The sequence below is a fragment of the Camelina sativa genome, chromosome 1 (assembly GCF_000633955.1).
Source record: "Camelina sativa cultivar DH55 chromosome 1, Cs, whole genome shotgun sequence".
Taxonomy (NCBI): domain Eukaryota; kingdom Viridiplantae; phylum Streptophyta; class Magnoliopsida; order Brassicales; family Brassicaceae; genus Camelina; species Camelina sativa.
Genome location: NC_025685.1, coordinates 9,635,222 through 9,652,036, shown reverse-complemented (window position 1 = coordinate 9,652,036; position 16,815 = coordinate 9,635,222). Strand labels below are relative to the sequence as shown.

General features: G+C 35.5%; 2 protein-coding genes and 2 pseudogenes across 2 annotated transcripts; all 4 read left to right on the top strand.

The window, feature by feature from the left end:
* LOC104705966 lies at positions 407 to 1,952 on the top strand (annotated as a pseudogene).
* LOC109125288 lies at positions 7,778 to 8,858 on the top strand (annotated as a pseudogene).
* On the top strand, positions 10,846 to 11,913 carry LOC104705957 (putative F-box protein At3g20705). The gene has a single exon (XM_010422065.2). The coding sequence runs from the start codon at positions 10,846 to 10,848 to the stop codon at positions 11,911 to 11,913; it is 1,068 nt and encodes a 355-aa protein (XP_010420367.2).
* LOC104705947 (putative F-box protein At3g20705) lies at positions 13,041 to 13,913 on the top strand. The gene has a single exon (XM_010422055.1). It carries the CDS (start codon positions 13,041 to 13,043, stop codon positions 13,911 to 13,913), a length of 873 nt encoding a protein of 290 aa, XP_010420357.1.

Sequence of the window (16,815 nt, the reverse complement as noted above, 5' to 3'; positions counted from 1 at the left end):
TGGATTTGTGTCACTATATAGTTCTCTCTGTCTTAACCAGATGTGTTAGATGAGTTTGTTTGATAGAAATAGAATGATGAGATCATGAGAACTGATTTGAGCGGAAGAAGGGATAAGGTGAAATGTTTTTGCCACATATGTTTTAAATTTTGGGCCTTATCTGTAATGCGTCTCACACGCCTTAGCATGCGTATAATCAGCCCATTAAATAGGAAACGTATAAGATGCGCCACCGTCTTACTTTTTAGGGTTATTGTGTCTTCTACACCAAAATGGCAAAATCTATCGAATGCCTTTTTTGGAATTGGAAGAAACCAGCAACCACAATGAAAAGAAACAGAGTTTTAAAAAATTTAAACTAGATTTCTCTGTTCTACATCGATCGACCCTTGTTTCAACGATGATGATGATGATGTCAAATCTTCCAAAGGATTTGGTGGAGGAGATTCTCTATAGGGTTCCGTTTATACACCTAAGAACAGTGAGATCTAGATATATCCAAAACTAGGAGCTTTGTAAACAAGCACATCCACAAAGCAGCCGTGTCAGGGGAAAGAGAGTTTCTGATGGTCACGGAATTTGATGTTTGTTTGGTCGGCGTCAATCTCCACACAGTAAGTCAAAACAACGACGTGGATCTATCTATAAAGCGTAAAGCTAAACTTATTAGCCGAGGCAAGACAGCTGAAGTATTCCATAAATCTCAAGTTATTCAATTCAGTGCAACGGTGTATTCTTATGTGTATGGGGACACATGTTTGTTGTTTTGAACCCGTATTGGGGACAAACAAAATGGATCTTACCAAGAGCTCCTTACGAGAGATTAGACAAGTATGCCCTCGGATACGACAAATCCAGCGGTAGCCACAAGATCTTGAGGCTTTTTGGTATTAGCGTAAACTGCCTCGAAATCTACGACTTGAGCTCCAAGTCATGGAAGCTTCCTGACGGCTCTCTTGAATGGGATATGAAGGATATGAAAGATTGTGTGTCTTTGAAAGGAGATACTTACTGGTATGGTAGAGATAAAGAATCAGAAAATATTGTTTGTTATGTTTTGATTTTACAAGCGAGATGTTTGGACCGCGTCTGCCTCTGCCCTTCAATGAGGATTATGCGACTCTATCTCCAGTTAAAGAAGAGAAGCTTGCGGTGTTATTGCAGCTGTGGGATAAAATGGTTATTTGGGTAACGAACAATATTGAGTCTGATATTAAATTTGGATTTATCTTGGGATTCTAACTAAAAATCAATTGACAATTAGTAGATTGGTCCTAACCCTTTATATATTAATGATAGTTTTATCAAACTTCAGATGTGGGACTTGGATTGTATTCCAACAATCTCCCCTTCAAACCAAGGACCACATATGGGATTTTAACACGCCTCCTCGAAATGATAACTCCATCTCGAACCGATCCCACTTGAACCGATAATAAACCCCTTCTTGGGCCCCCATTACTCGCCCTAACAAGAGGCATGTCCGTATCCACTTTTCTAGGTCCACCAGAACTTGAACCTTGGGCACTGATACCATGTTAAATTTGGGTTTATCTTGGACTTCTAACTAAAAACCAATTGGCAATTAGTAGATTGACCATAACCCTTTATATATTAATGATAGTTTTATCAAACTTCAGATGTGGGACTTGGATTGTATTCCAACACCTGATGCAGTGTCGTGGATCATCTTCTTAAAAATTGATATGAAACCAATTATACATTATTACAATAATACCTATGGGTATGGGGATTTCTTCATTGACCAGGAAAAGAAAGTGGCAGTTGTTTTTGAGAAAGACAGGTCACCGTGGGTTGGAACCATTTACAAGAGAGCTCACATCAATGGAAAGAATGGTTATATCAAAAGTATGGATCTCCGTAAATCTCCAAACACACTAGAGTTTGGCCGTACATGCTCTTATGTTCCAAGTTCTATGAAAATCATGTAACAGGTTCATAAAATTCAGTCTTTTTACATTTTCATTTTGATTGCATATACAGTATCTTCTTTGAACAAGATTTATCAGTAGATATATATATATATATATATATATATATATGAATTTGTTTCTCATTTCTTCGTCTTATGCAATATGGGTGAGAGAATTCATTTAATTTTACATTTTACAAAACAAACGACATGGTGGCATTGGTCGAGCAAGTTACTACCTCTGTCTATTTATAACAAAAACATGTAACAAGCTTCATTCTTAATGATTTAAGCTATTTACTATTTAGATCGACAACAATGGACGAGCAAAAGCTATCAGTTTTCGGGTTGCAATCGAATTCTCAACCCATTGCTTAATAAACTTTACAGACTATATAACGAAAAGAAATTTTCACAAATCACACCAAAAAAATATTTTCTCTCATGAGTTGACAAAGTCAATCTCACTTTTCACAGAATAGCCACCCTAAAAAAGGGACAAAAATACCCTATAACTAGACAATTATAGTTTGGTGTCATTACTCAAACGTGTCATGTTTGGTTAATTAAAAAATAAAAATATATTTGAAAGTAATTTTAAGTATTTGGTTCTTCTTCCTTCACATAAAACAATTGGAAACTGAGAGTAATAAATTCCGATGAAACAAAATTGTGTTTAGCACTTCAGCAAAAAAAAAAGAAGAAGAGAAGGAGAAATATTTTGATTTACTGTGTAGAAGTCTGGCGAGTAGAAGAAAAGAAGAAATGATTTTGATTTGCCTCATTGGTTTTTCCAAACACTTCAAAAACTCAAAATTTTTGTTTTTTGAATTTAAAATATGCTACTATATGTTAGATCTACAAGGTTTAGGTGTAAAGTACATTAATCTGTAAAGAAAAAACAAGGTTCAAGAGGAGCTGTGAACAATGACTGTAATATTAGGGTTGCAGAAGATATCAATGCTGAAGAAGAGTGCAAAAATACAATTTTATCCTCTAATTAAAACATACTTATGGACGTACAAATTAAACAAAAGAACATAATGGACGTATACCAAAATATTACGTACATTAAACAAAATAACATTACTGAGTATAGACGTACACTAATAAATTAATATTGTGTACGTACATGGTTATGTTAATATGAAACTATTTTTAAGAACATGATTCAAAATTAAAAAATATATTAAATTAAAGTGTAAAATATAGTATAATTAAAAATAATAATTATAATGCACAATAAAAAAAGCTAATCATAAAATTTTATAAAGAGAAGGTAAAAAGTAAAAAAAAAAAATATTTCTGTTAGTTTTATGTTCTTTTAATTTAATGTATTTCTAAGAATCTAATAAAAAAGGTACACTATGAAAAATTATCCAAATTCTTGCTAAACATAATCATGATTTTTAATTCATTTTTGTTGGTTAAAAACTGTATTAACGATTTACAAGCTTTCTGGATTGTATAAAGTACTCGTGTACGTACATTGACATTGCTTAAAAACCATATTAACGATTGAAATGACCGCACCCGGATTCCCAATCCTTATCCACGGGAAATGATCTCATCGCAACTCCATGATTCAGACGAGAAAACCGGCGTAGATATCGCTCCTTCCATAAACTCCCACAAATACACCAAACTCCACCTCATCTAGTTACTGAGTCGCACAACCAATCACCCCTAGCGACCGAGCAACAATAGAGGTGGGCTGGAATATTTGATTCCATCCAGCCATGGACAACACTTCCCCACGAATACTCCAATTCACTATCAACTCCTTTAGTGTCAAAAGGCACCTGATACTAAGATTTTTGTGTCTCCTAGCAGGTTCAATTAACCTTATGCAGTTGTAATACTTAAGGTGTCAATCCAGTTGGGAAGCTTCACTAACAATTAAGATGCAATCAAGAAATCACAAGTCAAGCCAATTCAAAAAGAGTGTTTGTCTAACAGTCCTAGAATGATCAGAATGCAAAACGGAGCTGTGTTCTAGGACTAGAAACGAAAATGCTTGACAAGATGCAAAAATGAATAAAAACATAAACGAGTATAAGCATGAACTAAAAGGCAAGAAATGAAACAGTCTCAGGAATGTAATAAAAATCAGAAAGAAAGAGGTCCTAAGGATGAGAGTAATTGATGTCGGTGAAGTCTCCTATTCTACAGAGTGTTTAACATGCCACAAGAAAACTATCCCTAGACAATGAACATCACGACTTAGCCAATCCAATCCCTTGGCAAAAGCTACTCTGACTCAACCACTTCCATATCTAGCTCTCGCTAGAGAAACATGGTCGAGCAGGCATGACAAACAAGTTCATTCACGTCAACAAACATCCTAGACAACTAATCTCTTAGGCTAGGAACGTAAGTCTCTGGCACTAGTTGGTCAGACATTTCATCGAACACCTTTTGGGTGTGAAAATGTCTAAAACCTAGTTCCAATTGATCAGAGAGAGAATTATTTCTAACCCTAGTCCAGAAGAGAATCATACAAATCAAATCCTAAACACTCTACAACCTAAGATCCTCCACCTAATCTATCCCATCCTCAAGAACTACTACACTACTCAGATCCGAAAATCATTATCAAGGATGCAAACACAGAAAACATTGAAACAAGCATTATTAGGTAGATAAAAATAAGATGAACAACTTTGTAGAGGGAATCCAATGCAACAACTGAATAATCTCAAAGATACCGGAATACAAAGTCTTAGAACGTATTTTGGTGGCTAGGTTAACCTTAAGGAAAAGAAAACAATACGAGATAAAAGATAAGATGTCCAGCCAAGGTTTAACAAAAAGTATTTATAGTAGTCCAACATGGAAAACCCTAGAACTTAAAACGACAAGGTAGGGAGTCGGTTTTGGGAATCTCTTGAAGCGTGTAAGACGGAACGTGTTCCTGACATGTGTGAACGAGTCGGTGTGCGTTCAGTCCTCGATTGGTATATGAAAGTGGCTTGAATGGCGTGAGTGAAATTAGCTCGAGCGTGGTCGGTGAAAGCGGCTCGAGCGTGGTCGGTGAAAGTGGCTCGAGCGTGGTCGGTGAAAGTGGCTCGAGCTTGGTGTATACACATTCACTAAAACGATGGTAACTCTTGAACTACACCTTATATTGGCTTGAAATAAACGGCATTGGAAAGATGATTCAATTCTCTACAACTTTGGTGAAGACGTCGAAAGCTAAATCCCACTCGAGTGGAACGGATCGAACGTAGTGGCTCGACCGAGCGGATGAGACTGGCTCGAGAGACGGTTCCAGGAGTGTTGTGAGATTGGCTCGAGAGAGGGTGCCGAGAATGTTGTGAGATAGGCTCGAGAGAGGGTTCCGAGAGTGTTGTGAGAATGGCTCGATTGGTGCAGCTCAACTGGTGTCCTGAGAGTGGCTCGGTCAGACCTCTGGAGAGCGTGGCGAGTGAGAGTGGCTCGATCGGACCGCTGGGGTGCGTGGCGAGTGAGAGTGGCTCGGTCGGACGCTGAGGAGAATAGCTCGGACGGACGCTGGGGAGCATGGCTCGGACGGACGCTGGGGAGCATGGCTCGGACGGATGCTGGGGAGCATGGCTCGGGCGGATGCGCTTCCAACGTCTCCTCAATACCTAAAATACTCCGAAATGCACAATGTATGCAAGGATGATGCAAGAACTACCTAGACATGCAAAGTGTATAGAAAAGACTTAGAAAATGATGTAAAACAATCAGTTATCCTAGCTAAATGCATGATAAATATATGCTGAGGAGAGACAAAATATAGACATATCAGCACCTCCACCTAGTGTCGAACGTCATCCATCATACCACTTGTGAACCAACACACATGGTGTCGAACGACACTCTCCTAGTGTCGGTTGACACCAATGCCCACGACATCACTTCCGCCGATCTCTCCTCATCCAAACCTTATTCTAGATGTCCTCCTAGGACCCAAACACACAACAACATGCTAGTGTCAACCGACACCACCTTGGTGTCGCTCGACACCCAAACTTACCACAAAACCGCCTATGCCATACCACAATACAAACATTTGATGAAATCAAAAACCAACTGTTCCTTTCAAAAACTCACCGTTGGATATGGAGCTTGTAGCACCACGAAGCTCCCCACTAAATTTCAGCCCAGCCTCGAAGTAGCCATCCTGGACCAGTTTACATTGTTCGTATGTTGGTAGTGGTTTCGGTCGACACAACACCTGAAACACGACCGTACTTGATTTCAAGCACCTCTCGGCCACCAAAACCTAACTCCACGACCAATACTCTTTCTCCAACGATTAAGCACATACCCTACGTATTCACAATGACAACAACCATAAAAACAACCCATGGATTCTTCACAATCCATCTTACCCATGACAAATCCACCCCAATCATCCCAAAACCCTAGATAAGCCTAGCATCAACCACTTATCTTGGATTAAGGACAAAATCTGAGGAAGGAGCAACACCTCACCACCAGCAGAGCTTCCCCTCCTCCTCCACGCCACATCATCACCACTCCCCTTCTGAATTTGCTGGACGTTTCCATATAAACCATGTAATGGAGCATGAAGGGGAGAGCTTAGGAATTCAAAAATAAAAAATGGAGCCCTAAAAGATCATATATGTTTTTTTGAATGTTTATTTATAATTCTCAATGTTCATAATGTTTGTACTATTTCTGAATAATTATAATTCTGAATGTTATTTATAATCAACAGTATAATAACGTTTCCAATAACATTATATATGTACGTACACAACATTAATGACTTGTGTACGTACACAGTTGCAAAGAACCGTACATCAAAACACAATACTAGCAAAACACAGTACTAACAAAACACATCGTACATTGGTCCGTTGATACATAGTACTATGCAACTAATTTTATTTATTTTATATTTTACTTTTTTTACTGTAGCAAAGGGATTTTATTCCATTTAGTCACAAAAAGGGGAACAATCCTAACTGACTTAACTAAACACTTCATTTTGTTTGTTTGTTTCAATGGTTTAGTTATCCAAAATTATGGAGGTGACTAACACATGAAAACCACTTTTCACTTTGACCTAAAGTGAATAAAAAACTCACCTCATGGCTACTGCATATAATTTACCCTATTACTTTTTGTCTTAAGTCTCTCTCTATTCACAAATTATATTTAGAAAAAACGCTATAGTGAGTACTCATGTTTTTGTTCTGAAACTTATATTAAGAAGACTCATGTTTTGTGTACACTCTTGTCCATCCCTTTATCAGATTCAGATGTATTAATTTCTTAATGGAGCTTGGAACCTTTCTTGTCATGGCTCATGAGTCTTGACATATATAAACAACATACATAACTTAATTTTAACGTTATTATAACATTTACTAGTGTTATTCTGTTAAACGTTGTACTGTTCCTCATATGTTGATGATCAACAGAACACATAAGCAACTAAAGCAAGTGTTTGAATAAGAGAAGCGAACACACAATGGATCTTGACTTTGCAGCTAATACAAGTGCCATGCCATCATTACCAAATCAGCTCCTCGTCATTGCTTCACTCACGAAACATCAATTAATTCGACAAAACCAAACGAAAGGTAAGAAGATTTGATCTTAGAAAAACTTCTTTGAAAACAGGGAGGGATAAATCTATAAACCGATCCAAACCAAAACCAAAAATTTTGTTTTGCAACTCGACCGGTTTTGTGCCAAATAAAAGACTAACCAAATAAACAAGAATCTTTTTGGACGCTAATTATTTAGGGCTTCTTTGTCTTCAGTAACCTCTGGGAAAAGAAATTAGCAGCCGCAGAGGAAATGAAAAGAGTTATTGAAACTGACCTAACATTTTTATCTGTTCTACACCGATCATCCTAGTTCGAAACGACGACAACGATGATCTCCAATCTTCCAGATGATTTGGTAGAGGAGATTCTCTCTAGGGTTCCGTTGACATCTATAAGAGCAGTGCGATCCACTTGCAAAAAATGGAACGCTTTATCCAAAGATCGGGGTTTTGCGAATAAGCACATCATCCGCATGAATGTAGCCGCATCAGGAGAACGAGAGTTTATGATGATCATATATTATAAGGCTTATTTGATTAGCGTCAATCTTGAAAACAACAGTGTTGATCATCTATCTATAAAGCTTAAAGGTAAACTTACTAGCCTGGACCGTTCATATGAAGTATCAACCGCCTCTCACTGCAACGGTTTATTGCTATGCTCATGATCACCAAGAAACATGGATTGTAGGCTTGTGATTTGGAACCCGTATTGTGGGAAACCAAAGTGCATCAAACGTAGAATTAATTACAGGACAGCACTCATCAACAGGTTCGCTCTCGGATACGACAATTCCTACGGTAGCCACAAAATATTGAGACTTTTTGGGGATGAAAGAATAAATAACTACGAAATCTACCATGTGAACTCTGGTTCATGGATGGTTCCTAGTGTCACTCTTGAATGGGATATGGAGTACATGCAATCCTGCGTGTCTTTAAAGGGAAATACGTACTGGTATGCTAATTAAAGATAAAGAATCAGAAGACTATTCTTACTTGCTCTCTTTTGATTTTACAAGAGAGAGGTTTGGACCGCGTCTCCCTTTGCCTCTTCCCTGTATTACAGAAATTTGTGTGCTTCTATCTGTGGTTAGAGAAGAGAAGCTTGCGATGCTACTACATCGAGATGATACGTTAGAAGACGAGATTTGGATTACGAATAAGATTGATCCCGATTCCGTGTCATGGAGCAAGTTCTTAAAATTTGGTGGGCAACCAAGTATTTTTATGGCTGGTAATTTCTTGATTGACGAGGATAAAAAAGTGGCATTGCTTTTTTATAGAGTTTGGGAAAAGAAGACGGAATCGCTTTGTACCGTAGCTTACATCATTGGAGAGAATGGCTATCTAAGAAGAGTGGATCTCGGTTAATTACCACCAAACTCACTATCATTGTCCCATGGGTATGCTCTCTTATGTTCCAAGTTCTGTGCTAATCAAGTAAACCAGGATTGTGAATTAGTCTCCTTGCTTTCATCATCTTTTATGATTAATATGTTTCTCATTTCGTCTACGCTACGCAGTTATGATGATGATTTAACTTATTGATTTTAGTATACAAAACAGAGAGACAACAACATGGTGACGAGTACATAAATAAACCGACCCGCGAACCTATGCAAGGAGTGATCTTTAAGTGTGTGAGAGATGGAACGTTCTTGTTGAAGAAGAAGAAGGTAATGGAACTTTAAAAGTGACTTGTTGAAGAAGAAGAAGAAGAAGAGATGTTGGAGGCTTGCACTTTGAAAGTCATGCGAATTTAACTGACTCGACATGCAATATTTCATCAACTATGAAGACCAAATATGGATTGGACATAAAAGAGACTAGTTAACATATTGCTTAGTAACCAGATGCTTGGAAACAAAGTTATTGCTGATGTCACACGGAGGAAACAAAGTTAATCCAAGCAATGACATCCCTTGTTTTCTTACGTTGAGATCCTTTTTTGTCTTCTTAACTCTCTCTCTCTCTCTCTCTCTCTCTCTTTCTCTTCACGAATGGAAAAAAGAGCCCCAGACTTATTTTTTTTTGTTCCGAAACTTCTATAAAGGCTCAAGATTTCGTACACACGCTGTGTCTATCTCTTTATGAGATGTATTGATGATATCGTAGTGACAAATGGGAAAAGCTTGAAACGTTTCTTACCATGGCTCATAAGTCAAAAGTCTTGACATATATATACACAACACACTAGATATTAGTTTCTAGCGTTACATATACTATACATTCTTAATTGGATTTTAACCGGTTAAATTATTTGTAACTAAAATATTTAAGTTTTAAGTTGTATTTGTTTATAAATTTTGTTTGTTTTCATTAGGTTTTAAAAGTGTATAATTTTATTTTGATTGTTAATTTTATGATTTAACCTGCAATATATTATTGTGGAAAACAAAAAACGCTATCTTTTAGTGCTATTAATACTCATTTTTCTTGTAATGTATCTAATATTAATTTAACCAACTTAATTAGCTTTGTCTATTATTATTGATAGTGTTAACAAAATAATGAAATGACGTTTTACTCGTGTAATATCGAGTTAATGATATTTTAACTTTTTAAAAGTTTAAATTTTTTTAAATAAAGATCTGGAGTAAATCATCTTTGAATTTCTAATAAATCAAGCTTATTGGTCATTCATATTCGGAATCATTTTGGTTTCTTTTAGAATCTGAACTGTTGTCCTATTTTTCCAAGCAATATGGAACATTGTACAAACATTTTATATTCATCTAATATATGTCCGATTTAAAATTTTTAAATCACATATGCAGAAAAAAAAATTACAAAATTTATTAAAAAGTTAATATATTATAGAATAATTCCAAATAATTTAAATATAAGCTCAAATATAAGTGAACGAAGAATCATATATTTATATTTGAATTAGGTAGAAAAATTAACGGAAATTAGATAAAAAAAAAATACTTTTTTCCAAAGATCTTATTACAATATGTAATTAAGTATAACCGGGTAGATTGACAAATGTACTTTAGAAAATTAGTAGCTCTTACAGTATGACATAATGTTTCAAAAGCCCGTATATATATATGGCATACTTGGGAGTTGGGATACATAATTAGGGTTTTGTTTATTGAACTAGCTAGAGCAACTAGCATTTAGAAAATTAATTAGGGGTTTTGCAAGGTTAAAAAGCTTTTTGCGTGTAAGTATTTCATAAGTTCATTAAAAAAGATGGGATTTGTGTCCTCTTCGGTAACAATCTATGAACAGCCTCTCCAGAAGAAATCAGCAACAACAGAGGAAAAAGAAAAAGAGATTTTAAAAGTTGAACAAAACTTTGGCTGCTACATCATCGTCGATCCTTGCTTGAAACATGAAACGGCGGCGTACGATGATGATGTCCAATCTTCCACGTGACTTGTTGGAGGAGATTCTCTCTAGGGTTCCCTTGACATCACTGAAAGCAATGCGATCTACCTGCAAAAACTGGAACGCCTTAACCAAAGAGCAGAGCTTTGCAAACAAGCGGGGGAAAATGTTTTTGATGATAATGAATCATAGAGTTTATTTGATTGGCGTCAATCTCCATGGAAGTCACAACAACACTGATCTTGACCTAAACAATAATCGTAAACTTGTTTGCCGAGATAAAACAGCTCAGGAATCATTCTATGTATCTCAAGTCTTTCACTGCAACGGTTTATTGTTATGCGTATCAGCAAAACCCAATGATGATACTAGGCTTGTGGTGTGTAACCCGTATTTGGGGTATTCAGAACGGATCACTCCCAGATTTAGTTACGGGAGATCAGACAAATTTGCTCTCGGATACGACAAATCTTGCGGTAGCTACAAAATCTTGAGGCTTTTCGGTTTGGATAATAAACTGGAAATCTACAATTTGAGCTCTAAGTCATGGATGGTTCCTAATGCCACTCTTGAATGGGATATAGACTATATGCAACCTGGCGTGTCTTCCAAGGGAAATACATACTGGTGTGCTAGAGAGAAGGGATCAAAAGATCATTATCTGTTCTGTTTTGATTTTACAAACGAGAGGGTTGGACCGCGTCTGCCTCTGCCCGTCAACGGAGCTTATGTGTCTCTATCTGCGTTTAAAGAAGATCAGCTTGCGGTGTTATTACAGCTGCCGGATAAATCTGAGATGGAGATTTGGGTTACGAATAAGATTGAGCCCGATGCGGTGTCCTGGAGAAACTTCTTAAGAGTTGGAATGAAACCTTGTGTTCGGTCTTGCAACTTCTTGATTGACAAGGAAAATAAATTCGCAGTTGTTTTTGATAACGACAAGGAAAAGGGGTTTAAAACCATTTACAACATAGCTTATGTCATTGGAGAGGATGATTATTACACAAGAGTGGATCTCCGTGAATCTCCAAACACAACACTTTGCCGTCTTGTGTGTTCTTATGTTCCTAGTTGTGTGCAAATCAAGTAAACCAGATTTATGAATTAATTAGTCCCTTTTACATTTTTCTTTTTTCTTTGATCTTCTTTGAACAAGATTAGTCAGTATGAATTCATTTGTTTCCCATCTCTTCTATGCATTATGGTAATAATTTTAAGTTATATTGGTTTTTTACTACTTAGAGGGACAACATTGGACGAGCAAGAGCTATCAGTTTTCGGGTTGCAATCAAATTCTCAACGTGGTTTTTTACTTTTGTTAACCCATTGCTTAGACTATAACAAATGCTTAGAAAGAGAGTTGAGCCAAGCAATGATATCCTTTGTGTTCTCTAGCAGTAAGATTATCCAAACTCTGTCTCTCTCTATTAACGAATGAAAAAAAAGAGCCAGACTCATGTTTGTTTGTTCTGATTTCTGAAACTTATATACAAAGGCTCAAGATTTCGTGTAAATGTGTGATGTGTCCATCTCTTTATGAGCTGTACTCATTTCTTAATAATAAATGGAAAAAACTTAAGATTTTTCTTCCCATGGCGCATGAGTGATGTGTACATATATACTGATTATACATAACAAACAGCTTCTAATTTTCTACATTATAGTAAAATTGCAAGTGTTAATCTGTTTAGACATATCTAGTCATGATCTTCATGTTGTGATCAACATAACATAAGAAAGAGTACTGTGAGTGAATCGGAGAAGCGAACACACGATGATCTTGACTTTGCACCTAAACACAAGTGCCATCATTACCAACGCCATAACAAATCAGCTCCTCATAATTGCTTCACTCACTAATTGGACATCACAACCAAATGAAGGTAAAGAAGGATTGATCTTTGGTACTTCTTTGATAACATGAGGGATAAGTATATAAACCGACCCAAACCGAAATCAAAAATTTGTTAAATAACTCAAATGGATAGTATACGTCTAATGTGCTTGAAAAAATACGAACCCAATAGACAAGGATCGTTATTGGAGTAGTTCAGACGCTAATTAAAATTTAGGGTTTCTTTGTCTTCAGTAACAATCTATCGATAACCTCTCTCCAAGGAGAAATTAGCAGCCACAGAGGAAAAAGAAAAGAGTTTTTGAAAACTGACCTAACTTTTATCTGTTCTACACCGATCATGCTTGTTTGAAACGGCGACAATGATGATGTCCAACCTTCCAGATGATTTGGTAGAGGAGATTCTCTCTAGGGTTCCGTTGACATCTACGAGAGCAATGAGGTCTACTTGCAAAAAGTGGAACGTTTTAACCAAAGATCAAAGCTTTACAGATAAGCACATCCGCATGAATGTTGTAGCCGCAGCAGGAGAACGAGAGTTTCTGATAATCATGAATTTTAAGGCTTATTTGATTGGCGTCAATCTCCATGATATTAAAAACAACAATGTTGATCTATCTATAAAGTGTAAAGGTAAACTTATTAGCCTGGACAACTTAGATAACGTGTTCACCGTCTCTCACTGCAACGGTTTATTGCTATGCTTATCACTAGTAAGAAACGGCGATCCTAGGCTTGTGATTTGGAACCCGTATTGTGGGAAACCAAAGTGGATCAAACTTAGATCTAATTACACGACAGTCGACAGGTTTGCTCTCGGATACGACAAATCCTGCAGTAGCCACAAAATATTGAGGCTTTTAAGTAATAAACTAAGTGACTACGGAATTTACCATTTGAGCTCTGATTCATGGATGGTTCCTAGTACTGTCATTCTTGAACGGGATATGGTGTACATGCAATCATGCGTGTCTTTAAAGGGAAATACTTACTGGTGTGCAAAAGACAAGACATCAATCAGTTCTTACTTACTTTGTTTTGATTTTACAAGAGAGAGATTTGGACCGCGTCTGCCTTTGCCTTTGCCTCTGCCCTTCATTAGAGAAGTTTTTGAGTCTCTATATGTGGTTAGAGATGAGAAGCTTGCGATGTTATTACAGCGAACGGATACATTTGAGTATGAGATTTGCGTTACGAATAAGATTGAGCCCAATGCAGTGTTATGGAAAAATTGATAAGCGACCACCACATATTTATCGGACTGGGAATTTCTTGATCGACGAAGAAAAGAAAGTGGCATTGCTTTTTTATAAAGATTGGGAAAAGATGACGAAATCATGTTGTGGCCAAGCTTACATCGTTGGAGAGAATGGCTATATAGTAGATATCGGTGAATTACCACACCCACTAAATTGTGCATTGGCATGCTCTTATGTTCCAAGTTCTGTGCAAATCAAGTAAACCAGATCTATGAATTTGGTCTTCTTGCTTTCATCTTCTTTTATGATTATTTTGTTTCTCATTTCTTCTATGCAATTGTATCATGAAGATATTAAGTTATCGATCAAAGTTCTTACAAAACGAGAGACCAACAACAACAGGGTGACGATGATTCAGCCAAACCCTAAACTCAAGAAGCTTAAACAACCAAGATTCCGTCTTGAGATCCCAACCCTTGATGATGATTCTCCTTCCTCTCTCTCTCTCTCAGCTCGCTTTTTCCATCTTCCATGACGTACCCATCTCGAGAAGAGGCTCCCCCAATGTCAAGCTTCTCTTCCTCTTTTTTCGCGGGACTGGAACTTTGCTTGACTTCTCTGATGGTACACAATCTCTTTTGTTTCCGTAATAGATTTTCGATCATGGCAATGCAGTGTCATGACGGGAAAGCTTTAACGGCGGAATCGAGGAATGAAGTGTCAGGCGTTGGTATCACTACAACAAAAAAAAATGTTGTTTTACATCATTGTTGGACAATGTAAATGTTGTTTTACATCATTTATTTTATACATTTACATTATTTTGTATCATTTTAATAAATGATTTACTATTTGTTAATGCAAACAATTTGTATCGGTTTATTTCAAACTGATGTTAATATCCAAAATATTTACATTGATTAATGTAATGGATGTTAATATATATCATCTAAAATTTTGATGTTAACATTTGCATCAATTTATTTAAGTGGTATTAGTATTTTATTTTTTGGTGATGACTTCAGTTTATAAAAGATTATACAAAAATTTACAATTTTCAAATTAATAATTGGAATATTTCCCGTAATTGTTTTTTTTATAGAAAATTTTGTTTTTTCAATATTATCTATGAAAATCTTTGTAAGATCTGTTTTCACTAATAATGATAACAAGAAAATGTCATTTACAAAAAGAAAAATTAAACAAAGAGAAATACAACACAATTAATGCAAACTCATGCTATCATTCTAAAAAAAAAAAAAAACTCATCGCTACCATGATATCAGCTAATTTACAGAAAAAAAAACAATTGATATGAACTTAGATCATGACTGATGATTTCTTCATGTTGAAGTATTTTCTACGAAGCACATTTTGATTTTGATTTTTTTTTTCCTTTCTATCGTCTTGGTGGTATTTGTTCTTTCATCTTCAAATTTTCTAGAGTATAATAACCAAAAACAGAAGAAAATAAAAGATATATCTGATAAAATCAACAATATAAAATAGAAATTATAGAAGTAAAGAAAAATACTTGGCTTGAAAGGTAATAGAAAACTAGGTGAGCGATCTTACTATGTGTTGGAGATAACTTGATTCACCGAAAATTGTTAATTTTTTGGGTTGTACAAAAATAGTTTTATGATCTTGTTGATCACTAAACTTTTTATACTAAAAGAAAAACCTTGTTAATTAAGGAGTAGATTGAGTTGTGGAAACAGTTTTCTTAAATATAAAACTAAATATAATTATTTATTGTTAAGATTTTTTTTTACATGGAGACGATTTTTTTATATATAAATTAATTATTTATATTTTAAAATATTTGTGGGCTTTCATATTGCAGATTTATTTACGGCATGAATATTTAATAATATTTTAAAAAAACTATTCACAAAATTGGTTTTAGTCGTTGACAATCTGAATTTTTTTTAATTACAATTAAATAGTTTGTAAATTATTCATATTCATTTAAGTAATTAAAATAGAATATATTAATAAAAATATTGCATTTAGTTAATTAATGTTAATTTTGTAATCATATTGTAAGTGATGTGAATAAAGTTAGTATATACATAATATCTTTGTATCAATTTTTTGATGTGATGCAAACAAACATAAATGTATAATTTTTAAAGTGATGTTAATTTTGTACCATATTTTAAATGATTTAAATAAAATTAAAAAAACATCACTTAATTAATTGATGAGATAGGTTTTGAATCAATATTTTTAAAATGATGCAAACTAATATAAATTTGTATCATCTTATTTGAATCATGTTAAACCACATGTTTTGTATCATTTATCAATAAATAATTTAAATCAATATCACTTGTTTTTCTCATACTATTTAAGTGATACACTACAAATTATCTCTATTTTCTTTTAAAATATCTGTGAGACTGCAAAGGAGATTCATGGGAAAGCAAAGTCTTACAGATACCGGCAATGAGTAAGACCCATGGAAGATTTAAGTTTCATGTGTATAGGAGAAGTTGTTGAGTCTCAAATTGTTCTATTGCTCGGGGGAAATGGTACAGGATAGACAATGTTCATCCGGATGTTGGTACAGTTTGGCTCCTTTCTTTTCCCTCCTAATTGTGGTTATGAATGAAACTTGTGTAATCTGATATTCCCTGCATAATTCAGGTGCACACATGATACTAAGATTTTTGTGTCTCCTAGCAGGTTCAATTAACCTTAAGTGTTGTAGTATTTAAGGTGTCAATCCAAATGGGATGTTGCTAGCAATCAAGATGCAATCAAGGAATCACAAGTTAAGCCAATTCAAAGAGTGTTTTTATCTAAGAGTCCTAGAATGATCAAAATGCGAAATGGAAATGAGTCACAGAACAAGAAACAAGAATGCATGACAAGAAGCGAAAGTGAATAAAAACGCAAACGATTCTAAGCATGAACAAACGAAACAGTTCCA